This window comes from Meriones unguiculatus, chromosome 14, assembly GCF_030254825.1.
Source record: "Meriones unguiculatus strain TT.TT164.6M chromosome 14, Bangor_MerUng_6.1, whole genome shotgun sequence".
NCBI classification, from domain to species: Eukaryota; Metazoa; Chordata; class Mammalia; order Rodentia; family Muridae; genus Meriones; species Meriones unguiculatus.
In genome coordinates this window covers 75,028,491-75,043,036 of record NC_083361.1, presented here as the reverse complement: position 1 = coordinate 75,043,036, position 14,546 = coordinate 75,028,491, and the positions used below count along the sequence as shown (strand labels likewise).

At 36.4% G+C, this 14,546-nt stretch overlaps 1 protein-coding gene across 3 annotated transcripts in view; it reads left to right on the top strand.

The window, feature by feature from the left end:
- The window catches only part of Tmem135 (transmembrane protein 135), a 268,940-nt gene that overhangs the window by 205,766 nt on the left and 48,628 nt on the right, over positions 1 to 14,546 (top strand). For all 3 annotated transcript variants that reach the window (XM_060367497.1, XM_060367496.1, XM_060367495.1), the window contains one exon: positions 6,265 to 6,311. In XM_060367497.1, the coding sequence (XP_060223480.1) occupies positions 6,265 to 6,311 (47 nt within the window). The remainder of the gene's footprint in view (positions 1 to 6,264; positions 6,312 to 14,546) is intronic.

The window sequence follows — 14,546 nt, the reverse complement described above, 5'->3', positions numbered from 1 at the left end:
AAGAACCTTTCACTGACTGTGTTAGAAATGTTACAGAGTCGCCTGGTAGGAAGTAGTTAAATGGGCCATTGGTTGAGGCCTCTAGTAGACTTTGAAATAACTCCAGGGTAGATGTTTTAGCAATCTGAGGCTCTGGTGGTTAAAACAGCTCTCCTATTAAGCCATGGTCACATTGGACAACATTTTACGTTTTAAAAAATGTTTCTGACTGTTTTATGGATTCATATATTATAACTTTATTCTATGTTACTGCCTTGAGAGGCATACTTTGCTGATTGTTTTACCCAGCAAAGATGGCAGTAATACAGTTTCCCCAGCAAAGATGGCAGTAATACAGTTTCCCCCAAAAGTTTTTGTAAGCCTCTTAGCAGGAAATTTGTCTCTTTTTGCAAAGTCTTAGGCAGAAGAGAGTTCTTCATTTATATTTGCTATACTAACTTCTTATTGACTAGAGTGTTATACGATTACTTAACTACTCACAGTTTTGATGATAGGACTCAGAATAATTCCACATTTTTGTCTAAACATACATTATTTAAAACAAAACATAAAACCAAAACAGCCAGTTATGGTAGTGCACACCTTTAATCCTAGCACTTGGGGAGGCAGAGGCAGGGGGATCTCTGCGTTTGAAGAAAGCCTACTTTACAATGTGAGTCCAGGACAGCCAAGCCTATACAGAGAAACCCTGCCTTGGGGGGGAAAAACAACAGAAAAATAAAACAAAATAAATAAAACCCCAACAACTCAGCCCCAAATAGGCAAGATGTATGTTAAAGCAATCAGTAAATGAGAATTGTAATGAGAGTAATGAGAGATTGGGGTTATAAATATAACTCAGTGGTAGAATGCTTGCCTAATGTGTATAGCCCTGTGTGTTTGGCTCTCTCAACAACATATATGTGTATGTGCACATTCATTTAATATGTTCATACGTTACATACATGCACACAAACATCCTTGCTTTGTATTTTTGTTATTGAATTTAAGTTTTGTTTTCATTGTGTGTTGCTTTTCTTATATAAATTTTACAATGTAGATTGTATCATATAAAATTTGCCAGGTTAAATATCAGTTTCATGATTTTTTACATGTTTATAGAGTTGTTTATGCTTTCATTCCTAAACTCTAACTTCATAACATTTTCATTACTTCTAGAATAACCGTGTACTGATCATTGGTCTCTGTCCAATACCATTTACTCTCCAGCTTTAGGCAACTACTGTTCTATTTTCCGTACATAGGTTTGCCTATTTTAAAATTACATATAAAAAAAATATAAGATGTGGTTTTGGTTTCTGGCTTCTTTTACTTAGAATGTTGTTTTTGAGGTCCCTCCATATTGAAGTATAATATTAAAAAAAACCAACGAAAATAGCACCTTCAAAATCTTGTTTAAATTGCACAGTGTTTGTGAAATGGTTGGAAATTGCAGAGAGTTTACTTCTTAATAGTTAGCATTTATTTATTTTAAAAAGATTTTTACTTTATTTGTATTGATATTTTGCCTGCGTGTGTGTGTGTGTGTGTGTGTGTGTGTGTGTGTTCCATGATGTGTATTTGGTGCTTTTGAAGGCAGAAATGAGAGTTACAGATGGTTGTAAGTTGCTATATGATTACTAGAAAGTAAATCCAGGTCCTCTGCCAGAGCAGTGAACACTCTTGACAACTGAGCCATCTTCCAGCCCAGTTAGCAGTTACTGAATATTTATAATGCACTAATGACTCTTATTAGGCTTTCTGTATATTATTAGTATTCATGCATATAGCCTATGTAGCTGGTAGTATAATTTGTACAAATGAACACATTAAGTGATTTTTTTAATTTGCAAGAAATTGCAAAGTATAAAATTAAAAGTGTACTAATTCATACTTTATATTCAGAGTTACAATATGTGAGCTGCTATAACTTTGTTACACTAGACAATAAAAGTGCCATTAGCTGGCCAGAGATATTCATTCAGACTTTTGTAATGATGAAGGTGGCTTATTCCTGTCTGTGATGGTGACTGTTCTCCCACACAGCTGTTATAGCACTAATATGAATGAGAAACCAAATTTTTAATACTTTGTAGTAATTCATTTTACTTCAATCACCACACTTTTACTTCTGACCCAAATACATTAACAGTGACTATATTTACTCACTCAACTAAACAACAAACAGCTGAAAGAGTAGACCAACTACAAAAAACAGTGGTTTGCAAGAGTGCAGGTGTTAGGCATCAAAGAACAGGGGTTTCTGTGCTACGAGAAACAAATGGAAGTTGTATTGTTACCCTAGCTTATTGAGAGGATTGGCCATCATGAATCAAGGAGGAGTCAGTAGCTGAGGCCTCTGTAGATGAGGAAATAAACTGACCATGCTGGCAGATCCTACTGGGCAGTGTTCATAGAAGAGAAGGCTGGAGTGGAAAGTACTCAGCTCATTATGGGTTAGAGAATTACAGGAGAAAATGCCCAGGCCAAGGAAGGTGCAACCTAAAAGATCAGTGTTCCTTAACCGTATGCTGGGTGCTCAGACAGTTGGAAGAGTAGTTTTGCTGTCTATTTGCAGACATTCCTGAAAAATCTCAGCGAATGATACGACGTTGGGTAAAGTGCATGCACTCAGTAATGAGATAATTAGCTCCAGAGCAAGCAACTATGCAGACCCTTCTAAAATATCCTAAAAACTATGCAGACCCTTCTAAAATATCTTAAAAAAAACAAGTACTTAAAAGATTATGTTGTTCCCAAGTAACTTCTTTGTGTCTCAGAACAAAGCTTAAGAGTTGGAAATTTGGGAATACCCGGGACCCATCAGAGTAAAGCTCAGAAGGCTGGGCATCAGGTAAAGAATTACCACTGAGCCTGAGAAGTGGGCCACTTTGATGCACAATAGATATCCAGTCTGCACCGGGCCAGAACTGAGATTTAGCAAACAAAGACACTGAAAAGATTTGTTGTAACTAAATCCTATGGTTTAAAAACATTAGACACATAGACACACATCTCTTCCAGAGATGAAAAGTTGACCTTTATGTAATATGTAAATTATATATTGTAGAAGAAAAATCTTAATGACTGTCAAGATAAAACAATTGGAGAAACTTTTGTGAACCTCCTGTAAATTAAATGGAACAGCATGTGCTCTCTACTGCAAATGGCAAAATAGGCAACCAGTGAGAGAAAGTAGCATCATAAATTCAATAAACTGCAAAAAGCTGAACAAGAAAATAGAAGAGACACATTGCAAAATAATTTCAAAATCACAGATTTTTAATATAAATGTATCAATAGGCACATTAAATATATAAAAAGTCCCGATTTTCAAGTTAGGAGATTGATTTTAAAAGAAAGAAAGAAAGAAAGAAAGAAAGAAAGAAAGAAAGAAAGAAAGAAAGAAAGAAAGAAAGAAAGAAAGAAAGAAAGTGCTGTGTGCAATGTCCCAATGCTTTTAATCCTAGCACTTTGCACTTCGGATGCAAAAGTGGGCAGAACTTTAAGGTTAAAATCATCCTGATCTACAGTGAGTTCCAGGCTAGCCAGGTCTATATAGTGTACAACAAGAGCCCATATCCCAAAAATACGAGGCAAGAAGCATGCACATGTTGTCTATAAACAATAAACTTTAAATGATAACAAAGAGTGAATAATGAAACACTAAGGAAATAAAAGGGAGACCTACTGTCAGTAGATAATGAGAGAACACCATAAACATCTCATTCTCTGACGAATGTGTTTTTTGCCTTTGTTATGCTACTAAGGAGTAGTACCTTGTAGATTCTCTGTACCCAACAGATACCGGGTAACAGTGTTTACCATAGTTATTTAATGGAAAAAGCATCTCATCACCTATCTTTAAGGACCTTAGTTTTTGTGTATGTGTATTTATTCTGAAGTTCTTTTCAACTCTTAACATTCTATAATTTGTAATACAAAATATTTTTCATCATCCACACAAAGATGTAAAGTTTGCTTAGATTCATTTGATGCTTACCTTTTTTGGGCTGTTGTGTTTATATAAAATTTATGAAATTTATATTTATAAGTATTATAAATATACATGTAAATTTATGTTACACACTTAAGTATGTGTATTTCTAAGTCCTTCAGGCTGTTTTATCTGAGGCTAGTATAGGAAACTTGACTTGTCTGCTTTGTAATAGCTGAGCTTTTACAGTTCCTCAAGTTAACTAGAGATTATTTTTGTTGGAAATAGCAAAACACTGTTTTATCCCCTTTTCATTTGTTTTTTCCTCAGTCAGCTTTTTACATTCACTTCCTGTTTCTCTGAGAATGAAGCTGTTGACAGATCTTGTGCTTATTTTGCAACATGGTGAACATGAGTGTATTTTACCATTCTCCTCTGATTTCACAGTAATATGAGAGAGATCAGTTTGTTACCGTAACTACACCTGGGCTTCTGGTGATGTGCATGTACTGTCTCGTGTTTTAGTATGATTGTTAAGGGAAACTTCTTCAGTCTAGTTTATTATGTGTTTGTTCTTAGAACTTTTTTCATGTGGGGGGGGTAGTTATTCATTTCATGAAAGGTAATTATATTTTATAAGCTTTTTTATTGACTATATTGCCTGCTAGTTAGAACTTCCGTTCTGTTTAAATAAATTATGTTGTCTTGATGTATAGTTAGTGGACATGTTGACTCAGTGTATGTGATGCATATGTGTATGGGTGTACTTGTACGTGTGTGTACAGGTATGTAGGTATGCGTATATATCTGTGTATACATGTGTGTTTCTGTGTATGTTTGTACTTGTAGGTATGCGTGTGTATATGTGTGTATGTGTTTATTTATATGATGTATATATCTGCCTGTGTGTGTGTGTGTGTGTGTGTGTGTGTGTTTGTGAGAAAGCACTTGTCCTTAGTCAGGTTACCTTTTCAGAGCTTCTTAGACATTTTCTATTTGTGAGTACTTTTCTCCTGAGAAATATTTATAGTAAACTATAATATAGGTATGTAAGTCAAATTTACTGATTATAAATTATAAAGGAATATGTTTAAGAACAGTTCTTGGGTATGCATAGAACTTTTATCTTTATTAAAAATAAAAGTCTGCATACTAATGGATGGACTTGCTTTTTTACATAAAAAGTTAAAATTTGAAATTTTGTTATTGCATGGTACAAAGCATATCAATATTTTCACAGTTAATCAGTATTTTGATTTTATAACCGTCAATTCTGATGGATTAGTTTGTATAAATGCATGATATAAAATGGCAAAAAATGTTTGGGGTCATTTTAGAAACTTATCTGAACACAAAACTCAAGTTTTAGGATCAAGTATTTATGAAGCCTTAGGAAACCTAAGTTAGCAACTAAGGCCAGAATTTTCAAAGTTAAACACTCTAATATAATAAGACACAAAGATACCAATTTGATATGTACATGTTGAAGTATGATGGTAGGAAAATATTGAAAAATTTATTTTTCATAATTAACAAGGCCAAATGCTGCCAGAAACATCTTAGGTAACATATGCTTGATTTTGAATTAAATATTGGCTGTTGCACATTCAGAAAACTCATACTGGTGCCAAATTTTGTCAGTTGCTTCACATAATATACAGTTGAGAATCTGGATTCCAATAATCACATTGTAAAGGTGTTTATTATTGCGCTCTGCTGCCGCCCATCTGTTCTGTATGAGTCCTCTGAGGATATGTGTTTGTTAATAGTTTGTTAATAGTTGGCCTTCTGTTTCACTTGGTTCCATATCCATGAATTCATTCAGCTGCTGGTTGAAATATTCATAAAATTTAGTAAACACTACTGAACGTATATGGTCCTTTTCTTTTTCTATTCCCTTAACAGTAGTGTTTAGCAAGTGTGTAGATTGAATTTACATGTTTTACTGTCTACTGTAAGTAATGTGGAGATGATATAAAATATGAGAGAATGGATATAGTGCAGATAGTATCCCATTTTATATAAGAGATTTGATTATTCAGTTTTCTGCGGGCAGGTTGGCTGGATTATTTTGAAAGCCAGCCTTTTATAGGTGCCACGTAAAGATTATGCATGCACCGCGTGTATATGATATAAGTACACTTACAGGTCTGTTACTGCCTTAGCGCACAGTGTGTTTGTGAGGTACATCATCTGGCAGCCGCTGTACACTGTGATGGACGCTTCTTCAGGCCTTTCATTGCATCAGGCCTGAGATTTAATACTGGTCATTTTGCTTTTGTCAGTCATAGCAGTGATAATGTCAAGTCTTTACCTTTTGTAAATAATTAATTTCCTCCTCGTTGCAGGTCCTCTTGTTCTGCATCACAGCGGCCATGTACATGTTCTTTTTCAGGTATGCTCTGTTCACCAATTTATTTCAATATCAAAATAATATCTTATTCCTTTCAACTATGAATGTAAAGTATCCCCCCACCAAAGTCATTATCTTCAGTAAATGGCATGGATTCCTGTCAACCCAACCCAAAAGTTTAGATGTAAATCCTACTTCTTTTTTAGTAAAGAAACCAGGAAGAAGAGAAACAAGGTTATTTTGGAAGAGTCTGTCAGTTTGACTCAAATATGAATGCAAGCAGTGTCTGCCACTTTCTTATAGCCAGAGCAGCATTGAAAATGTTTCTTGATTAGGGAGAATCTACCTCTTCATAGTCTTCACTCTCAGTCATGCTATTTAATTTCTATTGATGGCCCTTGCATGATACTCCTTTAGATAATTGTTTATTGACTATTGTTTATTGATAGCAAGAACATGGAGGTTTTAACATACATACTTAGTTGACCAGGGCATTGGCAGACTTGCATTAAGATGTATTTGATACATATTTTAGTATGTTTATCCTATATTATATGTTTAATATCCACTTATAAGTGAATATATACCATGTATGTCTTTCTGCTTCTGGGATACCTCACTCAGGATGATCTTTTCTAGATCCCACCATTTACCTGCAAATTTCATGACTTCCTTGTTTTTAATTGCTGAGTAATATTCCATTGTGTAAATATACCACAATTTCTGTATCCATTCCTCCGTTGAGGGATATCTGGGTTGTTTCCAGATTCTGGCTATTACGAATAGAGCTGCTATGAACATGGTTGAGCTTTGTTGTATAGTTGAGCATATTTTGGATATATGTGTAGGAGTGGTATAGCTGGATCTTGAGGTAGCACTATTCCTAGTTGTCTGAGAAAGTGTCAGATTGATTTCCAGAGTGACTGTACAAGTTTACATTCCCACCAGCAATGGAGGAGGGCTCCCCTTTCTCCATATCCTCTCCAGCATGGATTGTCACTTGAGTTTTTGATCTTAGCCATTCTGATGGGTGTAAGGTGAAATCTCAAGGTCGTTTTGAGTTGCATTTCCCTGATGACTAAGGACGTTTAAATTTCTTTAAGTGTTTCTCTGCCATTCGATATTCCTCTGTTGAGAATTTTGTTTAGTTCTGTACCCCATATTTTAATTGGATTACTAGCAAGAAGGATGACCCTGGGTAAGATGATCAATCCTCACTCGGAACGGCAAACAGGATGGACATAGAAGAGGAAGAAAACAGAAAACAGGACAGGAACCTACCGCAGAGGGCCTCTGAAAGACTCTACCCAGTAGGGTATCAAAGCAGATGCTGAGACTCATAGCCAAACTTTGGACAGAGTGCAGGGTATCTTATGAAGAAAGGGGGAGATGGAAAGACCTGGAGGGGATAGCAGTTCCATAAGGAGAGCAACAGAACCAAAAATATGGGCCCAGGGGTCTCTTCTGAGACTGATAATCCAACAAAGGAAGATGCATGGAGATAACCTAGAACCCCTAGAGTCCCTGCACAGATGTAGCCCATGGCAGCTCAACCTCCAAGAGGGTTCCCTAGTAACGGGAACAGAGACTGTTTCTGACATGAAATCAATGGCTGGCTTTTTGACCATCTCACCCCGAGGGAGGAGCAGCATTGCTAGGTCACATAGGAGGACAATGCAGCCAGTCCTGATGAGATCTGATAGGCTAGGGTCAGAGGGAAGGAGAGGAGGACCTCCCCTATCAGTGGACTTGAGGAGGGGCATGGGAGGAGATGAGGGAGGGAGGGTGGGATTGGGAGAGTATAAAGGAGGGGCTACAGCTGGGATACAATGTGAATAAACTGTAATAATAAAAAAATAAATTTTAGGTTATCTCCATGAATAGTCCTTGGTTGGAGTATGAGGGAAGATAACCTAGAACCCCTGCACAGATGTAGCCCATGGAAGCTCAGTGTCCTAGTGGGTTCCATAGTAATAGGAACAGGGACTGTCTCTGACATAAACTGATTGGCCTGCTCTTTGATCACCTCCCCCTGAGGGGGGAGCAGCCTTACCAGGTCACAGAGGATGACAATGCAGCCACTCCTGATGAGACCTGATAGACTAAGATCAGAAAGAAGGAGAGGAAGACCTCCCCTATCAGTGGACTTGGGGAGGGGCATGTGTGAAGAAGGGGGAGGGAGGGTGTGATCGGGAGGGAAGGAATGAGGGCTTATGGGGGGGATACAAAGTGAACAAAGTGTAATTAATAAAAGTTAAATTAAAAAGTACCAATTCTATGAAAAATTGCCAATAAAAAATTCTTAAATGTAAAAAAAAATAAATTTTAAAAAGATGTATTTGATATATATTTTCAGTTTCAAATAAATTAAACCATAATTAGAGATTTTATTGCCAGAACCTTCTAGCAAATATTTGATAAAATACAGTGTGATGATTTTAAATTAGTTTTACTTTTTCAAAAATACTCTATGAGAACACAAAATTATATTACTGGTGCCAGAGACAAAGTGATAAAGCTGCATGATAGGAAGAACTTCATCTACAAAGTGCTGATAATGAGATGCATAGGATTTGATAGCAGTTATCAGTGATAGAAACAAATTGGAGCTTTGTGGTATTTGGGATATGTGTCCTCTGTACCTCCCATTTTTCTCTCTCTGCTTTGATTGAACTCAGAACCTTGTGAGTGCTAGGCCAATCTTTTAAACTGATTCACACAATCAGCTTGATTTTTAAAATTTATTACTCACACCGTGTTTGCCTTGTCATTGTGCTTTGTAGCACACTGTTTCTTCTGCTTTAATAAGTCTAATTTTGGTAGGCTGAGTTAGAAACCATGAACATTTTATTTAATCATTTTATCTGGACTCTCTAATTGTGTCATAAAAAATTATGAGGATATCACTGTTAAAAAATAAAATCAGAGTCCATCTTTAACTTTGTGTCCTGACTTTATAGCATGCTTATCAGAAAAATCTGTTTCCAAAATGTCGCATAGTTAGAAAAATAACCTTTGTTCACATGCGTGGTAGTAAAGTACAATGTAATGTAAAATTTCTTCTTGTGAAAATCTTAACAGGTGATGAAAGGAAACACTCCTCCCGAAAGTGACCTTTGGGGTAACAAGTATGCTTAATGTTTAGTATTTTGTAGTTATAGGAAGTCTCTGAGGTTTAAAAGCAAATTGTGTATTGAGTACATGGATAAATATTCAGTTTGCTGCCTGGTCCTAGGAAATTATATTTTGAAAACTTCTACCATTAGCCAAGTATTTTTAGTGCACAGGGAAAATCAATCCTATAAATATGTGTTTTGGTGCAGAGCTACAGAACCTTTCCTGCTTCAGTTGCAAATGTCTGAGTTAAAAACAACAGTTTAAAATACTTTCCAGAAGTCCCAATACAAGGTTTAGGGGCCAAGATAAACACTTTCAATTTTCTGGGGAAAAGAGGCTATTTTTCTCCCCAAAGAAGCGCTGTCACTGAATTCGCAGTGTTCTTGGCAGAAGTTCGTTTGAATAACTCTACAAGGGGATTGCTGAATGGTAAAAATATAGCCCTTTAGAAAGTTCTACAACCAAACAAAACAGTGTTCTTTGCTTTTTTGTACCCTGGCTTGTGTTTAGAATGAATAGTTATTTTACATGGCATTTGGCAAGTCAGATGGCATTTTAATGTAAACACAGGTATTTGTGGACATATTTATTCAATTTATTGTTAGTATTTTAAAGCTAATTGCATAAAATTGGATAATTAAATATAAAATGATATTGTCCTCAGGTCTCCTTTTAATGGTTAATGTCTTGGCAAGAGGATAAAGGAACATTTTTATGTGCTAGCGAATTATGTGTTTTTATCCTGATGTATAACTTGGAAGGAGGAAACTGAGACCCATTTCAATAAAGATAAAATGTACCAGTGTGATTTTTCTTTTTAAAGGAGGAACTTGAGGGAGTGATTTCATAAATTCTTTCTCATGGAGCTTATGTCTCTGATGTGTAAGTATACTTAAAACCAGCACACTGAGTTTGGTATGCAAATCTATGCTTACCTAAATGACAATGAAGTACTTTACCCTCACAGGACTCAGTAGATTTTTAAATGGCTCTTCACATACATTATCTTGTACTTGGTGATTGTGATTTTCCATAGGCTCATGTTCAAATGGAATCTTAGGCACTTTAAATGTCTGGATTGGGGGAAACTGGCAGTTTAGTTTTGTTCTTTTTTTTTTTTTAATTAAATTTATTTTATTTTAACTAGCTGCCTGACTAGTGTAGGCATCTGGATTCTATTGATCCTACCTGTTATGGATTTCAGTGGAAATATGAAGGAGGAGGAAGCATATTTTGAACATGCTTTGAAAGGATGCTTTTCAAATGTCCCAGTGGGAATTGCTGATGTCTTGCCTCCTCTGTTCTGCTGCTTAATCAGTATCTGTACATTTGTCATAGAAGTGCATGAGGGCATGGTCTGCTGCTATGGGTGCAAGCTAAGCAGGAATTATGGGTAAGACTTGATAGAAAATGTTTTCTTATGTCTTCCACACATTGTTTATGGTCAAGTGTATATTGCTGGGTAAAGTAGTTTAAGTGTTCAAAAACAAAGGAGTCAACACACACACTGCTTTGTTCTGGCTCTGTCTTACTTTGTAGCCTGAATTGGCCTGGAGTTCCCTGCATATTTATGTAGGTCTCCTACTTACAGCCATTCTCCTGCATCAGTGTCCTGATGGTGAGGATTACAGGCATGAATCAGTACACCAGCTTTAGGATCAAGATGTTTTTATAGTCGTGTGGGATTTTTTTTTTTAATTGAAACATGAATGAAACAACAGAAACCACAGAGCCCAACAATTACCACTTAACCCTGTTTAGAACTAAAATTAAGAACCATACTTAGACATGAATATTTTGCTTTCATTTTCATCATCAGGCATCTGCGTATAAAGAGTGTTGCTGCTCTTTAAAAGCAAGTAAATAGAGTCATTTTTTAGGTTAAACATAGTGTCACAGAGTAACATAACTTGGGCACAAGCTGATGAATGCTAGCTGGAAATTCTTCCTGCATGCCCCTGTGGAGCCAACAGGGAGCTCTGCAGTGTGCTTAGGGATGTAGCTGATAATGCTTAGACTTGTCATAGCACTTAGTCCACAGGTTATTTAGGATTATCCTGTAGTACACAATTTGTAAATAATCTTATGTCTATATACATACTGTGACACACTGTGTATGTATGTATGTATGTATGTATGTATGTATATGTGTGCGTGTGTGTGTGTGTATATTCCTCATTTCTTTTTCCCACGTGGTGAGTTTTGATCAGACACAGGCAAGAAGCCATTTTTCATCATTCTTGGATATAGATTTAATGTTGTATTTGAAGGAACGTGGTGTTTACCACAGACTGTTTCTCAAGTGGTAGGCATTTTCACAAGCTCATCTTTCTGTTTTTAAGGTCAGTAATAGCAAGCAAAGAAGTGTGATTCTCATCTTGTACTTAGTTTGAAACCTTCATGAAGCTCATTTAAGTATCAATTAGGTTCTGCTTTTTAAAGCATCACCTAGTGAAGGTTCTGAATTCTTCCTTCAGGTCAGAATATTCTCTCAGTTGTTAATTTCACTTAAAGAGTTTCCTTGCAGAACAGAAAGCCATTTAGAATGGGAGCATGTGGTGGGTAGTGGGAGGGGTCATGTAGTGGCTCTCCAGGAAAAAAAAAGGATGAGGATCTGTATATTTCATTAATTTTTAAAACAATTCTCTTATTTCTTGAGATTATAATATCATCAGTTTTCCCCTTCCTGGTCTTCCCATCAAACCATCTGCTTCTCCGTCTTGGAAAATATAAACCACCATTTCATAGCTTGACTTTGTAGGGTGTGTGCATTACACTTCATGCGTTAACTTCAGAGCATTCTGATGCTGACCGTTCTGAACAGCAGTGTGTTTGCTGTCTTGTGTTTATGAAGGGAAGATTTCACTAAAAGACAGTCACACTACTTGCCATTCATAAAATTTGAAATGAATGGAAAAGCACAGGAAGAAGCGCTTCCTTGTATCTCCTATTTAATCATCAAATAGGACACTACAGAAATAGCACAGCCATATGTAAATGTTTGAATTTTCTCATATACCTTTCAAATACCTGTGAAATACACAAGTTTGGAGATTCATTTTCATTCTCTATAGGTTCAGTGGCTGGACCTATACTGCTTGAGCCCCAAATCAGCTGAAAGTCACAACAATATGAATATTTTTTACTATAATCATTTTTTACATTTATTTATATATTGAGGAGGGAGAAAGAGAGGGGGAAGGGAGAGGAGAAAAGAGAGAGAAAAAAAAAGAAAGAGCGAGAGAGAATACAAATATGAGTGTGTTTGCTCACGGTTAGGTCCAAGGACAGCTTGCAGCAGTTGGTTTTCTCCTCACCATGTGGTTGTTCTAGGTGTCTAAGTTTAGGTTGTGGAGTTTAGAGACAGATCCCCTCAGCCACCACGCCACTTTTCCAGTCTACCACCATGATCAAGTTCAGGTTCAGCCTTTGTTTCTAGAGTGTTGGCTGAGTCGCTGATCAGGGAGGTGTTTACTTGTGAGATGAGCTAATGGTGGATGCTTTTAAGTTCTGAATTTTCAACCGTCTCTGCCTTGCCCTCCCTAGGAGAAAGGAAAAGTGAATCTCCTTCCATTTTTACATTTGTTCATTCCAGCGACTGTTATCATATTTCTGTCTTCTGAAAATGCAGACTAAAAGGAGAAGAATACAGCTTTGGCTTTTCCCATCTCAAGATGCTCAGGAGCTCTGGGTCTTAGCTGCCCCATGTTGTTCTGCTCTGCCATGCATGTATTCCTTGGTGATCTGGGACTCAGTCACACACCAGAAAAGACTGATATTAATATTTGGGTAACAGAAAGCAATTGAACTGACATTTGATTTCATTTGATTTCCCTGGAAGTTCATAGACACTTGGGCTCTCATATTGGAAGCATGGTGCCACCCTGAATTCTGTTAAAAAATGCCCTTTGAATTGCATAACTTCACATTCGATTGTTGTTGGTAAGCTTTGTTGCAAGGTGTTTAATTAAGCCACCTGTTTTTGTTTCTAACCACAAGGAAATGGCCAGTACTACATTAAAATACCCAGCATTAACTGTCCACCATGTCATTTTAAATGTGACAGATGTATCATGAGAGCATTCTAGAACTGAATTAATGTTACCATAAATTAAATTTATGTTGCTTTATCTATTATTCATAATATGTGTTTAGAGAAAAACTATGCAGGCATACATTTATAATCATTTCCAGTTTTTATCAGGAACTGATTGTTTTATAAAATATATGCATGTATCTACTGAGGGCTTATGGCTAGTAGCTCTGGGTCCGTTAAGGTGGCTTAGTAGGTGAAGGATCTTGGCACCAAATCTGATATCCTGAATTCAGTTCCCAGGACCTACATTGGAGAAAGGAGAGAACTGATGTCCAAAAGTTGCCCTCTGGCTTCTGCAAGTACATGCACACGCAATAACTAAATTTTAAAAAGTAGCTGTGCTATTTAACGGTTCTGGCTGTTTCATCTGTTCACTGTGGATCTAGTGTTAAGCTCACTAATATAGTCTGTTGCCTTTCAAATTCAATCTTCCAAATCTATGGTAGGTTAATTTTTGTTAAGTATTCTGTTTATTATACTTTGTACTTATACTGCTTTTTTTGTTTGTTTGCTTTACATTAAAGTTCTTTTTATTGAATAGTAATTGGCTAGATCTATAGACAGCTTCATAAGACGTGATGGCATGCCACTTTTTAAAGCCATGAAATAGTATTTTCAAAAGATGGGTTACCGTAGAGAATGCAGTTTTATACTGTTATTTCCCATATCAAATTGGTCATAGAACTAATAAATAGTAGTTGAAATATGAAACTTTCCTGTAAAAATTGGAATTTTTCTAACAGCTGTTGTCATGAAAGATTGACTAGAAATTTACTGTGTCTCTAAGACATTGGCTGCCATCATACTCCCATGAGTCCTTTTTCTGTTGGAATTCTACTTCTGCTCTCCTTAATCTCATTTAGTTTTTCTTGTTCAGTCATGAATTAGGTAGCTACCATTTTGTTCACATAGACCTACATAGAGTTCGGTTCTAGGTACAAGAACCCCTTCACAAGAATAAGTCTTTTGGCTGTCATTTTTGATAATCACTTCTGAGACTGCACCTCCTGTCCTGTTCTGTCCCACGCATCTTACTCTATTCTCTGATCCTGGCTGTTGAATCT